This window comes from Orcinus orca, chromosome 5 (genome assembly GCF_937001465.1).
Source record: "Orcinus orca chromosome 5, mOrcOrc1.1, whole genome shotgun sequence".
NCBI lineage: Eukaryota > Metazoa > Chordata > Mammalia > Artiodactyla > Delphinidae > Orcinus > Orcinus orca.
Window position 1 is genome coordinate 76,670,953 of NC_064563.1, and position 22,167 is coordinate 76,693,119.

General features: G+C 33.0%; 1 protein-coding gene across 21 annotated transcripts in view; it reads left to right on the top strand.

Annotated features, from left to right (window-relative positions):
- The window catches only part of DLG1 (discs large MAGUK scaffold protein 1), a 285,338-nt gene that overhangs the window by 94,836 nt on the left and 168,335 nt on the right, over positions 1-22,167 (top strand). For 15 of the 21 annotated variants that reach the window (XM_049709658.1, XM_004278774.4, XM_004278775.4 and 12 more), the window contains one exon: positions 7,675-7,839. In XM_049709658.1, coding sequence (XP_049565615.1) covers positions 7,675-7,839 — 165 coding nt within the window. Of the gene's footprint in view, positions 1-7,674; positions 7,840-17,518; positions 17,980-22,167 lie in introns of those variants that run through there. The other 6 variants (XM_049709664.1, XM_049709666.1, XM_049709667.1 and 3 more) reach the window with 3 other exon arrangements.

Genomic DNA, 22,167 nt, shown 5'->3' on the forward strand with positions numbered 1-22,167 from the left:
TGCTGTATGATTCGTTTTATATATTGTTGAAATTGGTTTGCTAATATTTTGTTAAGGATTTTTGCACCTATATTTATCAGAGATAATTGCCCTTCCCTTCTGACCTGAGAGGTTTCTGCAGAAAAATCAGCTGATAGCCTGATTCTTTGTTTTTTTATGCTGCGTTTAGAATTCTCTCTTTAATTTTTGCCAATTTAATTATGATATGTCTTGACGTGAGTTTGTTTGGGTTCATCTTTTCAGGACCCTCTGTACTCCTCATACCTGGATATCTGTTTCCTTCTTCAGGTTTGGGAAATTTTCTGTCATAATTTCATCAAATACGTTTTCGACCCCCTTCTCTCCCGCTTCTCCTTCTGTGCCTTCTGTAATGTGAATGTTGGTACACTTGGTGTTGTCCTAGAGATCCCTTAAACAGTTCTCATTTTTTTTGTTTTTCTTTTTGCTGTTCTGATTGGGTGATTTCCATTATTCTGTCATCCAGATCACTTATCTGTTTTCCTGTATCGCCTAGTCTGCTGTTAATTCCTTCTAGTGTGTTTTTTGTTTCAGTTATTCTTCAGTCTGACTGGTTCTTTTTTATATTTTCTAGATTAAAGACAGTAGAAGGCTTTATACTAAGGATACAAGCCTTAAAAACATTAAAAAGATGGGGAAATGTATTTAGAATGCTCTTATTACAATCATTTTAAAATGCTCTTATTACAGTCATTTTAAAATCCCCTTCCTCCTTTATCCCTACTCTCTCATTCCCATTTTGTAATTATTTTCTAGTTTAGGTGTTAGATAAGTTATGCTTGGACCACAGTAGGAGGCTTAGTTTTATGCATTCTAACTATTAACAGTGTTTATATGAAATTTTATGTTAAAATTATTTTGAAAATATGTTGAGATCAACCTTTAGGTAGTAAGAAATACAAATGAATGTTGCTGTGCAATGTAATAGAGGGCCTGGAAAGCTACTTGGAAATGCTTTCTCAAATAATAATTGTAACCAAAGAAATCCCTTTTTTAAATCACTAATAAGTAATAGAATTTTCCTTTTGGTAACTGTATTTTGTTTTATTAGGCTTTCTTAAAGGTGCCAAGTACAAGGGAACTCAGAAAATTAAGAGTTTCTACTGGCTAGAGATGAAACAATTTCAGCATCAAAAAGGACATTTTTAGTGGATGTAAAGCAATCATATATGTGTAGTCCATCATTTTATAATAATTTTTAAATTAAAGTATTCACATACCATAACACTTAACCTTTTAAAGCTGTACAGTTCTGTATACAAGGCTGTGCAACCATCACCACTAATTAATTCCAGAACATTTTTGTCACACCCCAAAGAAGCTCCATACCCACAGCACTTGATTCCCATTTTCCCTCTACCCCATCCTTGGAAAACACTAATCTACCTTCTGGTTCTGTGAATTTGCCTATTCTGAACATATGTTCATATAAATGGAATTATACAGTATGTGGCCTTTTGCATCTGGCTTCTTTCACTTAGCATAATGTAATCAAAGCTCCATGTTGTAGGATGTATAAATACTTAATTCCTTTTTTATATTTGAATAATATTTCAGTATATGAATATACCACATTTTGTTTATTCATTCATAAATTGATATACATTTGGATTGTTTCCACTTTGGGGCTGTTATGAAGTGTGATGCTATGAACATTTGTGTACAGGTTTTTGTGTGGATGCATGTTTTCAGTTCTGTTGGATATATACCTAGGAGTGGAATTGCTCAGTCATATGGTAACTCTTTTTACCTTTTGAGGAACTGCCAAACTGCTTTCTAGGGTGCCTGTACCATTTTACATTCCTTCCAGCACTGTTTGAGGATTCCTATATCTTTACATCCTTACCAACATATGTTTTGCCCGTCTTTTTGATTATAGCCATCCTGGTAGCTGTGAAGTAATATCTCATTGTGGTTTTGATTTGCATTTTTGCAATGACTAATGATGTTGAACATCTTTTCATGTGCTTATTGGCCAATTGTGTATCGTCTTTGGAGAAATGTCTGTGTAAATCCTTTGCCCATTTTAAAATTGGGTTGTCTTTTTATTGTTGAAGACTTTCTTATGTATTCTGGGTATTTATCAGATACTTACCTTATGTACTGTTTGTGAATAGCCTTATCAAATATATAATTTGCAAATATTTTCTCCCATTCTGTGGGTTATCTTTTTGCCTTTTTGATAATGTCCTTTGATGATCAAAATTTTTTTCATTTGTATGAAGGCAGATTTATGTTTTTTCCCCCCCACTTTGGTTGCTTATTGGCTAATACAAGGTCAAAAGATTTGCACTTATGTTTTCTTCTAAGACGTTTATAGTTTTAGCTCTTATATTTAGGTGTTGATCCATTTTGAGAAAAGAGGTCTAATTTAACTCCTTTGCATCCAGATGTTTGAGCATCATTTGTTGAAAAGATGTTCTTTTCTCATTAAGTTCTCTTGGCACTCATGTTGAAAATCAGTTGTCCATAATCTAAGGATACATTTTTGGACTCTTAATTCTATTATTATATTGCTCTGTGTCTATCCTTATGCCAGTATGACAATCTTGATTCATGTAGCTTTGAAGGAAGTTTTGAAATCGGGAAGTGTGAGTCCTCCATTTTCTTCTTCTGTTTCAAAACTGTTTCGACTATTCTGGGTCCTTTCCAGCTCTTTATGAGTATTAGGGTCAGCTTGTCAATTTCTGAAGAAAGCCAGATGGCATTTTGATCGGAATTGCATTGATTGATATATAAAAACCTCCTAATTGCTTTAGGAGGATGATAGGGAACCAGTTTTTTATCTGTCTTGAAAACTAGTAGATAAAATGACATGTTATTCACGTGTGAATCATACCAATAGGTAACCAAATAGTAAGTGAAGAGACTTACTCTTTTTATACATATATCTTTTAATAAATAAAAAGGAATAATAGAATTAGATTGTCATCACTTTGCAACCATCATTGAATGAATTGATTCAGGCATTGAGTATCAAGAGCTCCTAACATCACAAAAAGATGTAACCAAGACATTATGTGCTTCTTGATAGAAGAACATAGTACCATCTATAGTCTTGCCAAAGGATTGAACGTGAGACTGATCAAGCTATTACATTTAGCTGCCAATTTGCAGGAAGTACAGAAGCCAAGGGAGCACACTGAATGGTCCCATGAATATGAAGTGATTATACTGGGGACCCTACAGGTTAAATGCCTTGAGTTTCTCAGTAATTATAAGGAGTAAAAAGGGATCGGGGGGCAACATACATTAAAGATACATAAAAGACATAAAATTTTTAGTGATTTCTTTCTTTACTTTTCAGAATGAACCATTTCTTGTTTTAAATCTTTTCATACCCCCCAAATTGCATATGGATATGCTTCATGGATACGCTTCACATACACATATTGCATGTGCATATAATGTTAATTCATACGTACACATATATAAATACACTATTGCTTTGTTTTAAAATGTTCAAGTTGTGTGTGTTAGCTTTGAAACATGCTTTCCTCATTCAGTAATTGTGTCTTCATCTTTTTCTGTTAGAATAAGTAGCTTTTTACCCAATTTAACTTCCACATAACATTTCCTAGGATGACTGTACCATAATTTTTAAAAAAAATCTATTGAAAGGCAGCTTGTTTCCAGTTTTTCTTTATTCCAGACTGTACTATAGGGAATATCCTTCCACATGTATCTCTCTTTAAAGTACATACTAAGTTGTGGAGTATCCTTAAAGTTTGAAAACATGGTATCAAGTTTCCTTCCTTATAGTGTATCTACTACTAAGGTATAAGAATACTTAAATTTTGCTTTCACTCAATTGAGCATATAACCTGTTAAGTTTTGTAAGTATGTCTATGTTAATTTCAGCCTTACTCAGGATAAAGTTAGTGAATTCTTTTCATTGGTTTTGAAAATAATTGAAGTCTACATGTAAAACCAGGTTTCTTATATCATGTTAAATTAACTGATGTTGATGTGGGCCTGATTGTTGTTTTCCATGTAATTGTACCATTTCACAGAAGGATGTTGTTTAAAAAGTGATGCTGGAAGTTGTGTAATAACTTTCAGCAAATTCATAGCTAAGTTTTTAAAAATATATTTTACAATGTACATGTTTGTCTATATACAACAAATATTTATGCTCCTCACTGATGCTATATCTTCTAAGATTAATTCCTAGAGGTGGAATTACTGGAGGAATAGAAACATTTTCAGGACTTTTGAAACATTTCGCCAGACTGCCCACCAGAAAAAGACCTCTGCCAGGAATGTGATGATTTATGCCCATTTCTCTGAATGTTGGCACTGTAATTCTTACTTACTAAAAAAGTTGAGCATGTTTTTCCTATAAGTTTACTGACCCATTTGTATGCCTTTTATGAGTATCCCTTTATTAATCTTTACTGACTCTTTTTTTCAATGATTTCTAAAAGCCAGCTTATAGTGGCTAATAATCGTGTTTATCGTTAGAAACATTTGTTTTCTATTGTACCTTTTTTGTGTCTTTTCATTATATGTGTGTTTAATTTGGGGGGGGTGTAGTATCTAAGTTTGTTTTGTTTTTGTGTATGTGCATACACATTCCCAGCCTGATTTGAGAAACATGCACTTTTATTTTCTCCCAGTTCCTATAATTAGGATTTCCTTTACTTTTATGTATGGTGTGAGGTAGATTTGGTTTTCTACATGCGTGAGCATGCAAGAGAGAGAGAAAGAAACAAGTATTCTTTTATAGGTAAAAGAAAAATACTGTTATCTAGTAATTAATTTTCAATTAGAATTTGAAAAGGCTGACTTTTTTTTTTGGTACAAGTTAATTGAATAAGAAGACCAGACTTAATTAGCTGAACAACTTTGGCTTTTTATGTTGACTTCACTTAAACAGCTGTATCTTTAGAGACACAGTGTTCAGCTAACATTGGGTAAAAAAATGGACAAATCAGTATTCAGGTTTCTTTTTCACCTAGCTTTGAAGTCTTATTTGTATTTATTTTTTTATTGTGGTAAAAATACACATAACATAAAATTACCACCTTAACCATTTTTGAGTTTGCAGTTCAGTGGTATTAAATGCATCCACATTGTTGAGCAGCCATTACCACCATCCGTCCCCATAACGTTTAGTGTAGTAAAACTGAAATTCTGTGCCTATTGAACAGTAACTCAGAATTCTCTCCTCCCACCAGCCCATGATAGCCACCATTCTACTTTCTGTCTTTATGATTTTGACTACTCTAAGTACCTCATGTAAGTTCAATCATACAGTATTTGTCTTTTTGAGACTGGTTTACTTCACTTAGCGTACTGTCTGCAAGGTTCATCCATGTTGTAACATATAGCAGAATTTCCTTCCTTAAAGGCTGAATAATATTCCATTTTGTGTGTGTGTGTGTGTGTGTGTGTGTGTATACACACATATATATACACCTCATTTTGCTTATCTATCTATCCATTGATAGATACTTGGGTTTCTTCCATGTTTTACCTACTGTGAATAATGCTACTATGAACACTGGAGTACAAATATTTCTTCAAGACCCTGCTTTCAGTTCTTTTGGGTATATGTCCAGAAGTGGAATTCTTGAATCATATGGTAATTGTATTTTCAATTTTTGAGGAACCACCATACCATTTTCCGCAATGGCTGGACTATTTTACATTCCCACCAATAGTGCACAAGTGTTCCAATTTCTCTACATCCTTACCAACACTTGTTTTCTGCTTTTTTTTTTAACCAGTCTTTCTTTTCTTTAATAATTTTTTTATTGAAGTATAGTTGATTTACAGTGTTGTGTTAATTACTGCTATACAGCAAAGCAATTTAGTTATAAGTATATATGTATACATTCTTTTTTATTTATATTCTTTTCCATTATGGTTTATCATAGGATATTGAATATAGTTCTCTGTGTTATACAGTAGGTCCTTGGCTTTTTTTAATAGTAGCCATTCCAGTGGTTGTGAGGTGGTACCTCGAGTTTTGATTTGCATTTCTGTAATGATTAGTGATGTTGAGCATCTTTTCATGTGCTTACTGGCTATTTGTATATATTCTTTGGAGTTCTTTGCCCATTTTTGAATTGAGTTGTTTAGTTTTTTGTTGAATTTTAGGAATTTTCTGTATATTCTGGGTATTAATCCCTTATCAGATATGTGATTTGTAAATATTTTCTCCCATTCTGTGGGTTGCCTTTTTACTCTGTGATTAGAGTCATTTGATGCACAAAATTTTTCAATTTTTATGAAGTCAAATTTGTTCCTTCTTTTGTTACTTCTGCCTTTGGTGTCATATCCAAAAACTCATAGCCAAACGCAATGTCTTAAAGCTTTTCCTCTAAGAGTTTTATTGTTTTAGGTCTTACATTTAAGTCCTTCATCCACCTTGAGTTAATTTTCGTATATGGTATTAGGTAAGGGTCCAACTTCATTCTTTTATGTGTGGATATCCAGTTTTTGCAGCACGATTTGTTGTAAAAGCTGTCTTTCCCTATTGAATGGTCTTGGCACCCTTGTGAAAAATAATTTTTGTATGTAAGGGTTTATTTCTGGACTCTCTCTTTCATTCTATTGGTCTGTATGTCTGTCTTTATGCGAGTACCAAACTGTTTTGATTACTGTAGCTTTGTAGTAAGTTTTGAAATGAGAAAGAGTGAGTCCTTCAGCTTTGTTCCTTTTTTTCATGGTGATTTTGACTATTTGAATCCCTTGAGATCCAAATGAATTTTAGGATGGGTTTTTCTGTTTTGCAAAAAATGTCATTGGGATTTTGATAGGAATCGGATTAAATCTGTAAATTGCTTTAAGTAGTATTGACATCTTACCAATATTAAATCTTCAACCTATGAACATGGGATGTGTTTCCATTTATTTCTGTTGTCTTTAACTTTTTTTTTCAGCAGGTCTTTTCATTGCACAAGTCTTTCACCTTAATTATTGCACAAGTCTTTGTAGTTTTCATTGCACAAGTCTTTCACCTTATTTTTTTTGATGCTGTTGTAAATGGAACTGTTTTTGTAATTTTCAGGTTGTGTATAAAATGCAACTGTTTGTGTATAGAAATGCAACTGATTTTTGTGTGTCAGCTTTTGTAGGATACAAAGCAGTATATCATACTGCTTTGCTACATTCAGTAGTTCTAACAGCTTTTTTGCTGAGTGTTTATTGATATAAGACAGAGATAATATTACTTCCTTTCTAAGTGGATACCTTTTATTGTTTCTTCTTGCCTAATTGTTCTGGCTACGACTTCCGGTACCATGCTGAACAGAGGTGGTAAAACTGATCCAAATTAAACACAGTTTACATCCAAATTTTCCCCTGAAGTTGCAAGCCTTCAACAGACTCCAGAGTTCCAAAATTACATCAGACAGATTATGCCTCTGTAATTATTGTTTAGGTGGGGCAACAGATTCCTGGTGTTTCCTACTCTGCCATCTTTCCAGAGTCTGACTTATTTTTAATAATCAGATAAGTTTATTAAAATATTGGCATGACTTTAAAATGGAGAACCATTTCTCTCAGACTTTATGTATTAAACTGTAAAAGACACTTTTCATTTAGTTAAATATTATGATTTGGGTAGTTATGAAAATCATGATTTGGATTGAACACATGTTGCTTTTCAGAGCTTCCTCATATTTAATAATTTGCTGTACGTTACAGAAATACCGGTATCAGGATGAAGATACACCTCCTCAAGAGCACATTTCCCCACAAATCACTAATGAGGTGATAGGTCCGGAATTGGTTCATGTCTCAGAGAAGAACCTGTCAGAAATTGAAAATGTCCATGGATTTGTTTCTCACTCTCATATTTCACCAATAAAGGTAAGATAGTAACTTTATTTTGTTGCTATGAATTATTTATTACTTTTGTTACTAATGTAGCTCATGCTTAGAGAGAACTATTTTTTCATGTAGGATTTTCCCCCCTTGATGTTTCTGGTTTTGTAATTATAAGGAATTTCATAGTATTTGTTAGCATTCTAAAAACATTTTTTAAAATATATATTATAAATGAATTTTATTCAGTGATAACGATCTTTAAGCCTAAAAGTTCTCATGAAGGAAGTAACTATTATATTTCAAATACCCACATCAAAATATCTTTAAACTTTAAAAAAATATATTAGTAAGTACAGAAAAAGAGCATTAACAGTATCTTTGAAGTCCAGTGTGTGACTTTACCTGACCCCATCACCTTGTCTCTCCCCTCAGAAATAACCACAGTCCTGGTTTCACATATTTAGATTTCTAAACAATATATTGTTTCTTTTGCCTGTTTTGGTTTTTATATAATTGGCATTATACTGTGTCTACTCTCAACTTGCAGTTTTTGGTCAACATTATATGCCTGAGATTCATTATCTTCACTGCTCTAGAGTTTTCTATTTTATGAATATACTATAATTTACCTTACTTTTGATGGATGTTAAGTTATTTTTGGATTATTACTAGTATTAAAAATGCTGTTAAAATCGTAGGTTATGTATACACATCTTTGTGGATAACACCAGATTATTTTCAAAAGGTTCTATAATTTACATTTTCAGCAGCAGTATGTAACAGTTTTAATTGATCTATATTCTCATCAATATTTGGTATTGTTATTTTTGCCATTGTTTTGGGTTTGAAGTAGTATCTTACTGTGATTTTAATGTGCATTTCACTGTTTGATAATATTGATCATTCAGGTTTCCTATTCTGTGACATACCCTCTCAAGATTTTTTTTCATTTTTGTAATGGGTTGTTCTTTTTACTGATTTGTGCAAGTTCTTTATATATTCCGGATACTAATCCTTTGTTAGTTGTATGTATCGTGTATAAGGATCATTTCTTACTTGTAAACCTTGAAGTGGGTTTTGTAATTCTCTTTGAGGGATGATTTCATATTACTGGTTAATTGTAATGGATTATATAGTACCAGTCAGATTTCAGTTAATAGTTTTTCTAGGTATTTGCCCATTTCATACTTACTTCGAAATATTCTCAACATCCTATTATTTTATGTTTAGGTGTAGCCCCTTTTTCATTCCTAGTATTGTTTATTTGTGCTTTTTATCCTCTTGATCCTTCTTGCCAAAGGATGATCAATTTCAAAGAACCATGTCTTTTAATAGAGAACAGACTGGTGGTTACCAAGGGCGAGGGGGTTGGCGGAGGGATGGAATGGGAGTTTGGGATTAGCAGATGTAAACTTTTATATATAGAATGGATAAACAACAAGGTCCCACTGTATAGCACAGAGAACTATATATCCTATGGTAAACCATAATGGAAAAGAGTATTAAAAATGTATATATATATAACTGAATCACTCTGCTGTACAGCAGTATTTAACACAACATTGTAAATCAACTATACTTAAGTAAATAAGAAAAAAAATGTCTAAAAAAAACCTCTCCTGTGCCCCTCCCCCATGTGCTGTCACCTCCATCCCCTCTCATACACACATAAACATGAATATATACACGTTTATGCAATATGTAAATGTGTGGATAGCCTACATATCAATCAAAGATTGCATTTGGCCAAGGCAATCTGATCTTACTTTGGGACGCTAAATGAGAGATACACATGGGAAAAAAAATCAGTTGTCTATTAGTGACAGAGACAGTTTTCATTTTATCTTTTCCCCTTTCTCCTCTTATCATTATTATTTTATTTTCTTCTGCTTTCTTTGAGTTTATTCTGTTTGGGATTTTTCCCCTAGTTTCTCAAGTTGGTTACTTAACTGCATTATCAGCCTTTTCTAACGGTATTTGAATTTGTAAATTTTCCTTTAAATACACTTTAGCTGTAACCCACAGGTTTAATATGAAATGTTTATCATAATTCAAACTTTTTTTCTTACTTTCATTATTATTTTTTTCTTTGCCCCATGAGTTATTTAAAAGTATGTTTCTTAATTTTAAACATACGAGACATTTATTCCAACATGTCTTCTTTTAGATTTTATTTTCTCATCTCATTTTTCCTTCTTCTTAGCTTGGAAGCTGTTCTGTTTCTCTTCCTTTAATGGTTATCCTAGAAATTTTTTTTTTTTTTAGAAATTCTAATATACATATTTCGCTTACAAAAATTTAGACTCAATATATATCTTTTACCCTCATTTTGAACAACATAAGAACCTTAGAACACTTGAATTCTAAGCACTCCCTCCTGCTTTATATGCTGTTCTTATCAGCCTATGCCTATTTTCTCTTGACTGAATTAATAAAGCCTATTTCTTACTTCAGTCGAAAAACCTTCCCGGGTATGTATAATTCTTTTGTTTCTGATATTTTGAATTTTTGATGTTTATGATTGTTACAAATTATCCAAAGCCAATTTGCACACACCCAACTCCTCAGTCTTTTGGTGGTCGTTTGGTAGTTCTGTGTGTATGCAGATTCTGACACAGGCAGACATTTAAACAGACAGTGAGCCACATAACATATTGTATATAGCCTCTTTAAATGTGATGAAGCCTCAACTTTTTTTTGTTGCATAAAATGCTCACTCTAGGCAAATAAAACAATATTCCAGAGACCAAGATTTCGTTACCCAGAATTTCCAGACATCTTAGGTATTAAACCTTAAGGTGCCATCTCTAAGGGTATAAGCCTCTTCAGAGTCTTTCTTTCCCTTATGCAAGGGTGGATTGTGTCTAATTTAGCCAATCCATATAACTGAAATACAATGGATTTCACCAATGAAAGCCCACTTCATTCATTATGATAATTGGCAAACTTTTGGTGTTGATCAAAGATTAACATAACAAAAATCTTATAGCAGCCATTTACTTTTTAATTAAATGTTAGCTGACCAGTCTAGGAATGTTAATTCCTGATTAGGACAACTGACTGTCCATAGTAATGGTTCTCAGTTGTGGTGGGATATCGGAACCACCTAAAAAGGTTTTAAAATTTATATCTGAGTGCCATCTCAGAGATTGTGATTTAATTGGTCTGGGGTATAGTCTGGCTTTGGAGAGTTTTACAGGTTCTCCAGGTGTTTCTAGGGGATAGCCACTGTTGAGAAGTAATGCACTAGAACCTAGCTTAATTGAACCACCATACACATATTTCTTTACTGTCTGTCTTGAAGTATTTTAAAGTAAATTTCTGACATCTCTTTATTTAATCCTCACTCTGCAGTGAGACTTAAGTGTTTCTAGTTATTGAGTGAGAAAGCATTATTACTTTTTGAAGATTCTCACTTGCTTCCTTAATTTGACTCTTTTTCCCTTGATTTTCTTACCATAAGAGAATTTAGTGAATTTTGCCTGATTCTTTTGGTATCTGCTTTAAAAATGCTCTTGTCCTTTGCATACAGTTAATTATTACATGTTAAAGGATTATGTCTCCCATAGCATTTTTCCCCCCGAGGGCTTTTTAAAGACAAATTTGACGGAGGCTTATTTAAAGGAGTATGTTATTGAGATTAAAATATCCTTTTACTAACAGTTATAAAACACATCTTTTTCAGTTTATCTTTTCTGCAATTGACATACATCTTATAGTTGCTGGTGTTATACTATTGCCTTAGTGCAGTGGCAGTTTGAGTATTTGTATGCAAATCTTTGACAAATTTTGGTTAAGATCAAGAAAGTACTAGCCTCAAAGCATCTTAGTATACTGTGGTAATAATTCAGCTGGTCTCAGTGAAAAGCAGCTGGATCTATCCATCCTTACATGGCATTCTCTTGCTCCTTTTCATTTTGTTTTCTTTTATTAGATATTAACAGCATCAGTCTCTGAAACAGTTATAAATATAAGTTTCTGATGCAAATAGGTAGAGCAGTTGGGTATCATCATCGTATTCCCCCTTTGGCTTGCTGGCTCTCTGATTAGGATTTTCATTTCCAGTAGAAGAAATTATCTACTCCTTCATCTGTTTCTAAATCATACTTTACATCTTACTTTTTTAAATGTGAGTTTTTTCCTATTATAAACTTGTTTTACACATTTTCCCATGTTAAAATTTTTTAAAACTTGATACGTAACATTACATAGTATATTGGTACCTTAACTTGCTGAACACTTCTGGTCTTCGCTATTTGTTATTTCCATTTTTACTAGGTTTTGTAAAGAAGGCTGCAGTGAATCATCTTGGGGCATAAAAAGTATGTTTAGTTGTTTTCTTAGGATGGATTTCCAGAAGTCAAATTACTGGGTCAGAAATCTTGATAGGCTGGACTTTTGACAAACTATATTCTGATACAATTGTAATTTAAGAATTATTAAAGCTGCCCCATTTGGGGTATTTCTTCCTGCTTCTCCTATCTCATGCATAGATTAAAATTTGAGGAGTGAGCATAGGATTGGGGTAGTGTAATAGCAGAATGGTTAGGATTACTTTAACTTTCTGCTAGAGAACCAAATTTTTAAAAAATAACTTTGTTTTGACATAAGAAGGCAAGTTTTAATGTTTTTAAAATTTTTTCAAATAACTGCAAATGTTTTAGGAAGCTCAACAATGGAATATATGTTATTTAAAATATAAATAAGATTAGCAGTCTTTTTTTAGAAACAAAAAAGCTAATATAAGGAACTTTTCCACTTTTATAGTATTGTGGTTTGGAATGAAGCAAGTAACTGTTGTACTATACATAGAACTCAGTATATGAATTATTATTTTTGTAATTTGAAAAATTATCTTTGAATAGTAGCAGTTTGCTGAGTAGAATGTAAATTAGGCACTGCTTTGTTCTTCACAGTTCTTATAAAAGCTAATAGAAAAATAAGATTAATAGATGATTGCTTTAAAAATCAACATAATATTAGTTTTGTTTATCAAATAACATGCATTTAGCATTTATTAAACATCTATGTTAGTAAGTTTGTTAGGCTTCAGTGACTGGTATTTTTTATGGAGAGATAGTTATAACACGGTATGATGTAACATGAAAAAATAAAGAGAAGTTAAATTCTTGAAGTATTGTAAAAAAAGAAAGTTGATATTTGGACAAGGTGTTGAAGGATGTATACAATATGCTAATTCAGAGGAGAAGGCAGTTACTGGAGAAAATAAGTACAGTAGGAGAGTGATAGTCTGAAGAGACTAAAAATGCAGAAAAGTTCATTATATTGTAGTTGATGTTTAGGATGGTTGTTAGGAAATGAGGACAAGGTGTGAAGGACCTTGATCCTGAGCTGATGAGTGGGCTTATGAAGGGTTTGCCACCATGAAACATGCTGTGAAATAATCTGTCAGGATCTTGTAGTGCTAGTGCTGATTCTCATTACTGAAGTAATGAATGAAATAAGATAGTGATTGAAAGTTACTTTATTCAGGCCTTAGCATAAAACGTAAAAGTAACTATGATTTGGATTTCCCTGGCATCCAGTGGTTAAGACTCCGTGCTTCCACTGCAGGGGGCACGGGTTTGATCCCTGGTCAGGGATCTAAGATTCTGTATGCCACGTGGCACAGCCCCCCAAAAAATAGTTTTTTAAAAAAGTAATTATGATTTAAGACTCTAAAAGGGAAAGTTTCTTGCCAGTGCTAGACAGTTTCAAGAAAGAAATTGGTGATATAATGGTGAAAAACTGTAATGTGGAAGAAAAGGACAGACACAGTGGGTAAATTCTTGTGGTATATGAAAATCTTTAAAAGTAAGCTTCAATTTTAAACAGTTCTAAATATAGTAGTATGGTACTAATAAGAACAGTGTCAAGATTCCTAAAACTGAAAATGATCTAAGAATTAGGAAAAATGGTCAGAACAGTAAATTGAACAAGTAAACAAAACCTCAGCCTTTTTCAAAATAGATTTAAATCTAGATGAAATGACAAGGGTGACATGGCTTAGTGCGGGATATTGCAATGGTCATTGAATAAAAGAGTTCATATTTTGCTTTTGTCTTCAATGACGGAAAATTATGTTTAATATGTGCAAAGTAAATGTAGTTACAAGGGGCTTGAAATTGAAGACAGAACAGGGTATGTGAACAGATAATTATTATAAATAAGTGTATCTTCTAGCCTGGACACATTTTATCCACTAGTACTGAGAATACTATCAAATGAAATCACCAGCAGCAATCGGTAGTTTTTCAAATATTGTGAGAAATGGAGGTAGCTGAAGAATGGCTATAAGCAAACATATGCCTGTTGAACTAAATGCTACAGGAAGAGAATCTTTCCTATTTTGAGTGCATACTGAGTGCTTTGTTGAAGTCAACTTTGTTTTTACAACTCTGGAATATATTAAAATACTTTTGAATTTTATCTTTTTTGGATGACCCTGGAGTACTAAGTTGAGCACACAGTTTGCATACAATTTGACCACTAGATGGCGCTCATACAGAAGCGATTTGTATATATATGATCACTTTTTTCTAGATAAATAACAAATCTATGTTATCAATCTTCTTAGTCTTGTCTTAGTACAGCTGCATGTTTTGAAATTTAATAGGCCGTATTATAAAGATAAAAAGGTAAGGAAAATGCTTGTTGCATTTACAGTACATTGGCTTTGTGGTTACTTAGTAATTTTTTTCCTAATATTTTAGAGTTTCAATATTGTTTTTCCTCTCATCCTTCAACCTTTTAAAAATTTTCACTAAAATTACTTAATCATTGCCTTTGTTACTATACCTGAAGACTTCTGGGTTTATTTGCAAGTTTGGAAAAGGGTACAAATAATTGAGGGCCTATCCTATATAAATTTTTGAACTGTCTTTACTTCCATTTAATGTTATAAAATAAACATTTCTAACAGTCATAAATTTTTCATAATCATATTTAAAGTATGTAATCACTAAATGGATGTACTTAGTTTACTTATGCTTTCTCTTACTGTTTAGAGTTCTGCTATAGATAATATTATTATCATTCTGTGAAAAAGAAAAACTGTACAGAAAAAAGAATGTTAGGTGCAGAGTATTGCTCAGTGGTAGAGTAATTGACTGCAGAAAAAAAAAGTCCATTCTTTATATATCGTATTAAAATCTTAATAGTGTTCTTTTTGATGATTTAAACGTTGTGTAGTATTTTTTAAAATTCACTATTTTAAATAGACTTTCCAGGTTCTATAATGAATTTAAATTTTGGTTTAACGGAATAGAGCTTATATTTCCAATATGTGACACGGGTATGGTTATTCTAAAGCAGAGATCAGTGAGGAGTTGGTTGCCTCTGCTTCCCAATCAAATCATATGAAACCAATTGTGATTTAGGTACATATATGGTTTTGTATGTGTGTATTGACTGTTGTGCAGTCGATGAGGTGATCCTAGATTTCCGTAGCTCAGGTAATGGGACATTTTCATAAAAAAGCCTTTCTCAAAACTCAAAGTTGTTTTCTTGATGTCAGTCGATTTGAATAGGAAATTTATATATTGAGAAGTATTTCTTCTCTGTACTCGGGATATATGGGATGGAGCGTTCATCAACTTTCGATTGTTCCCAAGCTGTTTGGCTCTCTAGCATAAGAAATCATTGTATACGAATGCCTTACTGTTCCATCTGTGTTGGTACTGTTTGCAACTTGAGTAGGATATTTGCATTCAACATTCATTTTCAGTATCCTTATCCACGACTTCCCTGGTGGTCCAGTGGTTAAGAATCTGCCTTCCAGTGCAGGGGACGTGGGTTTGATCCCTGATTGGGGAACTAAGGTCCCACATGCCACAGGGCGACTAAGCCTGTGCACCACAACTACTGAGCCCATGCCCTCTGGAGCCCTCACGCGCTGGAGCCTGCATGCCGCAATTAGAGAGAGAAGCCTGCGCACTGCAACAAAGACCCAGTGCAGCCAAAATTTTTAAAATATCCTCATCCTTACAAATCCAGAGTAACAGAATCTGTATAAATTCTAAGGTTCCCCCTCCCACCCTGGCTTTCCATCATATACAGATCAAGACACATATTTCGGGGTCAAACCAATTACTAGAGCATTTGTATAAACCACACTAATCAGTTCTTTATTAAGTATCTGGTCCATAGTAAAATTTATTTTTAGGAGGTTTTATTTTTTTTCTTTTAGAGAGGATTCTTAGTTCTCTGTCTACCCTTAGTGTTTTCCTCTAGTCCCCTACCCCCAAATAGATAAGATCAATCTGTGTAGGGCCATAAAGCTGCCAGCTACTGTCTGTACAGTTCTTGGGAAGAAGCAAACTTTGCTATAATCTGTCACAAAACATCTTACTTCCAGAAGTCCCACATGACTCTCAACCCTTCTTGGGCATGTGTTTGTATCTTAGAGACGGAATCATAGAGACAGTGTTCGCATCTTTTCTTGCCAAATCAGGATTTGCAGTAGTCCTAGAGGTTGTAGTTTGCCAATGCTACTTTCCAATAGACTGCATTTAGTTGGTGCTGGTAAGCAAAAGCAAGCAAGATTTTGTTGGTCCTCATTCATGGCTGAGGTTGGGGATTATGATGTACTTATATCAACTTAAAAATTGAATTACTCAACTATTAGTAAGTTATCAAGTAGCATTTTTATTCATATATTGTTTTTAATGGCGAAATGTTGTTTTATATACTAATGTAGCATAGTATTAAGAGGACAGACTTAGGAATCTGTGGTTCTCAAACTTGAGGGTGCTTAAGAGTCTCTTAGGGGGGCTTTTCAAAAATGAAAATTCCCAGATCTCCCTAACCCCTAAAAATTCTAATGGGAAGGGGATATCAGTCTGTATTTTTTTTAACCAGCACCCGAGGTGATTCTGAGGTGGACTACTGTGTTGAGAAACACAGACCTAGATATTAGATGTTAGAAAGTATCTATTTAGCAATCAAACAGTACTATTTTTTGAACCAGAGTATTATTTTATGTCATGTTGGATAAAATATGTTTTACTGGCTATAAAACAAAAAATTTATGTTTAATTCTTTTGCATTTTTACAAATTCATAACTTGGTAATCTTAATGTTTATAACATATGAGAGAGATGATGCTGATAATAGCACTTTTTTATCACAAAAGTCCCAGAAGCCAAATACTTATTTAGCTAATTATTCTGTTTCTGTCTTCAGACTCAGTTAATCAAAAAAACCAATATGTTAAATAAAATTATCAAGTTACATTCCAAATGGATTTCTCTCTGTCATTAGATCCTCAGAGTTTAATGTAGATAGTACCTTTTAAAACCTTAGTGCTATTTAATGTAAGTGCCTTCCTGATGTAGAAATTTATATGTGAATAGAAAGATTTCTTTAGTAAAATTGTTTTAAACAATCAGAACTGTTGGCAGAGAGAATCCTCTTGTATTTTTAAATTCAGTTCATATTTATAATTTATTTAAGCAGCGAAGATGCCATTGGATTTTACTTCAGACTGTGATTGAAACTTGGTAATCCAGGGTTTCTCCACCCAGTGCATTAAATCAGGCAGCCCCAAAGGGTCTTGGTAGTCCAGTGTTTATAACATCCTTCTTTACCTGCTAATCGACCTCACTTCCTGGATTTCAGTCCGTCTAGTTATCAGCTAACAAAAGAACAGCTTTTCCTGCAGACGCTGGTGAAAAAATAATCATGAGAAAGAAAACCACCTTATGTCGTCTTTTTTGTCTAGAAATATAAACTCAGCCATCATACAGCTAACAGGTACAGAGGGAAGATACAAGCTCTTTCATGGGAAGAAATTACAGAGAAAATGAGCATCATTTCTCAAGGTTTTTATTTTCCCTGATCTACAAGTGATGCTGCTGTAATTCTAGCTGCAGTTTTTACCGATCATTCACCACTCAGCAGCTGGTAGAGAAGTAAGACTGCTTGGCAACCACCTGCAGGGCTGCAGAGATGAATTACATTTTCGGGAACAACACACTTCTGTACTCTCGCGCCAGTCGAGGAGGCAATACTAGCTCTAGCCATGGCTCAGTAGGCCCAAAGCAGAAACACTGGGCGAAAAAGGGCTCATCAGATGAACTGCAAGCTGAGCCAGAACCTTCACGCTGGCAGCAGATAGTTGCATTTTTCACTCGAAGACACAGCTTTATTGACTGCATCTCGGTAGCCACCAGCTCCACCCAGGTAACATACCACTTGTTGAAATTATTTTCGGTTCATGTTGCTTTGCAAAAATGTATTAGTATAGATTTCTTATTATTAAAACACAGTCTTATGCCCTGAAACCTTGGATACGGAGAAATGTATGTTTTCAGTCCATCTATGCAGGTCTTTAGCGTGAAAGGGGAAGCAAAAATATTTTCCCTTTTGCTCTTATGTAATGCCAAACAAAACAGTCTCAGATTCTGTTGAATGACTTCTCTAAAAATATAAAGCCATTCATACATAAATTAAAATGTAAATTAATAATGCTTGTCTCCTTATTTTCAGATTGTGTTAAACGCTATAAAGTATGATGTTTGACCAAAGAAAATACCTGTTTGTATAGCTTTTATATGTCATTAGATAACCTCAGGAGGTTGTTATAGTAAAGAAACAGAAGATAATTTGAAATATTTTTATTTTCTAGTGTTTTGAGTATAGATTAAACTGAATACAGTTGGCTATTGTATATACTAATATCTTAAAATTATTACATTATGGTTTATTCAAGGGATTTAATGAATCCTTCCATTTCTATAAATATATTATCTAGGGTTAATTGGAAAGCAGTAAACTTGTGTAATTACATGATTATAGGAATATTTTATCAAATTTCAATTGACAGTGTAAAGAGCTGAGCAAATACTAAAAGTCCTCAAATTTTAAAAAAGAATCACATAAAACCACTTCTTTTTGAGGAGTGAGTATTAAAAATATAAGGAAAATATAAAGTTAATCATAATTTGAGTGAAATACCTATTATTTGGTATTCAAGGAGGGTTGGGGGAATATTTTCATTTTAAAACATGTTTTTAATAGATATTCAACTTCAGTAAAAATGAAAGCATAAAAATTAGTCTAATTTAAAAAACAAGGTGAGAATGCTTTTGTCCTTTAAATTTAAATATATACACATACCTTAGGGCCTTTTAAAAATAAATTCCTTTAAAACCATCTTTTTTTTTTTTTTTTTTAGTAATTAGAAGCAGCACAGTAAGTATAAAGTAACTGTCAACAGCTTCTTCTTGTTTTTGGTTACTAGAATTTTCTTTCAATAGTTTTTATTTTTAAGTAATGTCATATTTCTTAAGTAAAAATATTCTTGTTTTTTCTTAGATGTTTGAGAGGAATGGAATTACTGGGCTAGGGAGAGTCATTAGTAGTTTTTATGTAGGCAGTGAGATTACTTATAATCAAAACTTACTCAGAGGCAACGATTGATTTAACTCTTAGATTGAATACTGCCCCAAGAATTTAACTAACTTGATTTTGACTACAATTACATATACCAGAAAGGGACACAGAGACTAAAGCTTAGCATTGTTATTCATTCTATGTTAGTATTAAGTGATATTTTTCCATTGTCAATAAGAAAGATCTGTTAAAAACTTCAAATACACACAACTATATGTATATACACAAACACAACCAATGATATATAATTCATCTTGTAAAAGGCATACAAATGAAAGACAAGCAAAATAGTTTACATATAAAACTACTGAAACTATGGAATTACATTATAGTTACTTAGGAGTTGGGCCAAAAAGTTGCTATTGTATTGCACTAAAATAGCCACAATTTTAATAAAAACTCTATTTGCAATTGATCCTACAAAGCCATTTAAAATTTTATCTTCCTCCCGTTTGGTTCAGATCACTTGTGTATACTGAAAAATTACTATTTTTCTTTCTTTCAGCCCTCTTTCTGTTACTTATTTTGTCTTTTTCATTATCTTTGTATTTCATATCTATAAATGTAGACTTTAGGTCAGAGTTTTAGCTTATATTTCCCCAGCTCTGGAGAACCAACATCATTTTGCATTCTATGTTATTTTTCTCACTAATGAGTTGGATATTTTATATATCCAAGTCTTTTGTTGTAACTCACTGGAATTCATTTTACAGGATCAAATATAATAGGACTGAGAAAGAATGTTAGGCGTATTTAAATTTTAGTTGATGCTAGGATACATTTTTCTGTTTCATTTACTGACTCATGGCTAGCAGTTTTATTTTGTAACATAAGAGGATTTTTATATTGTTAAAAACAAAGTAGATTAATGAAATTTTAGTTTATTGAGCATATGCTATATACCTATGAATATATATGTATGATAGTGTTTTGTTCTGTCAATGATAAATGGCAAAAGTGATTACCAGGTCTCCTGTTTCACTATTGTCAGAAATATTCTTTTCTAAGATTGGATAGCAAGATTAACTTTGAATCTAATTCCTTATAACTATGATGCATGGTACTTTTAGCAGTTTGCAGAGTTGTTATTAAATGCAGTTTTAGTAATTTGAAAGTCATTATATGATTTCATATCCCACCAAATAGCCTCTATAAATAAAAAATAAAATGTACTTTACAGATTCACTTAAATTGCTCATCTGTTTAAGATATTTGTGTTCACAACTAAGATTTTGTGTCAGATTCTACTGTAATATGTGGAACTTAGTAGGAAGTCATTAATATTTTTAAATGTTAGGGAAGCCAAGTGGTTATAAATTTCTGCAGGACCCCAGCTTCTAGGATGGGACTTGCCATGTAGTTGGTGCTCAGTAAATGTTTATGGAATTGATTGATTAACTACCATTTCAGTCACCTGAAACCTTGTTAGCTCATGGCCTTCCGAAATAATGGCACCTAACCTGAAACCTCTTGGGTACCTATATTTATTGGATTCACTCTATTGCCGTCATACGTGCCTTTGATTCTTCACAGTAGCCCATCTCTTCCTCCACTTCCCTTTTCTTCCCCTCCATTCTTCAGATTTTCTTCAAGCTGCACAAACCCCCCATGTACCTGATTTCCTCACCCCTTTGAATCTTTACCCATGATGATAACGATACAGCTTAAAGACTATGTCTAATTTTTGTCATTTGGCTGTATCCCAAAAGTTTACAATGTGAGGTTTTATTGTTTGTTTGTTTTTAGTGTTAAACTAAGATGAGTTTCTTGTGAATTATTTTACTTTGGTGTAAGGTTTTCTATTTTGAGCTTCATACTACTTATGTTCTTAATTTTGAATAGTCATTATAATATAGAAAACGTGGGCTACTCATTGTCAAGCCCTCCTCAGTTCCTCACTTCAGCCTTCTTCCTGTTCTTGTATATATGATCCTTTGATGCCAATCTGCCCTGTCCTGTTTAGTGATGCAGCTCTGTTAAATCCAAGACCAATTTTTATATTCAACAGGGCTTTAAAAAACTCTAGCACAATACTTCTAGACTTTGCTACTTGATTATCTCCTAAGTAAAAGCTTTTATCTACTTGGTGATGTCAATGTTTATTAACGAAAATAGTAGTCATATATAAACTTTGAACAGCTGTAATGTGGTAGGTCACTTCGGATGTATATTTGGCAATTGTTCCCATGTTTTGGATTACTTCAAAATCCCTATTGTGGGTCATTATAAATATTCAAATAGAATTTCCACCCTCCCCCAGATAATTGACATGCCAAATTAAGCTGAAAACAGCAAAATTCTCTTCCTAGGAGTGAATGGAACAGGCATAATGACTTATAATTGAAGCAGAACAATAAAATTTTAACAAGAGTGAATATTAGCCACATGAATTGAATAATATGCTTTTCAGAGGAAGAAACTGTCCTAAATTAAAATACAGGAAAACGCTGTTCAGATAGATGCCCACTGTTCAGATACCAGAAAAATAAATAGGCTAATTTGTATGAAAAGGATATGATTTGTCCTAAACAGGTACATTCTGGAGTAGAAAGGATTTAATTTTTAGAGCTATGCATTGGTTATATTGTCCCCAAATGAAGATAATAGCATCAACTTCATTGAGTTAATTGTATTAAATGATTAAATGCATGTAACACTTAGAAGAGTGCCTGGAAGCTATTATTATTATTGTTATTTTATTTTTATATTGCTTAATTTTAATAGTCTTCAACAAATTCAAATTAGATAATTAGGAATTACAGTATCTAGGATGGTGCAGTTTATTCAGACATTCAGTAAATAGTGTTGACTGAATAAGTTCCTGTGAGTGCAGGCTGTACAGTTTTTAAAGAACCACATATCTCAACACCTTCAATTGCAGGATATAAAGGAGGGACCCCAAAGAGCACTTCAAATTCTTGGTGAGACACCAATTTCCTGACCTTGCTTTCCCGCCCAACACCCCTTCTGCAAATG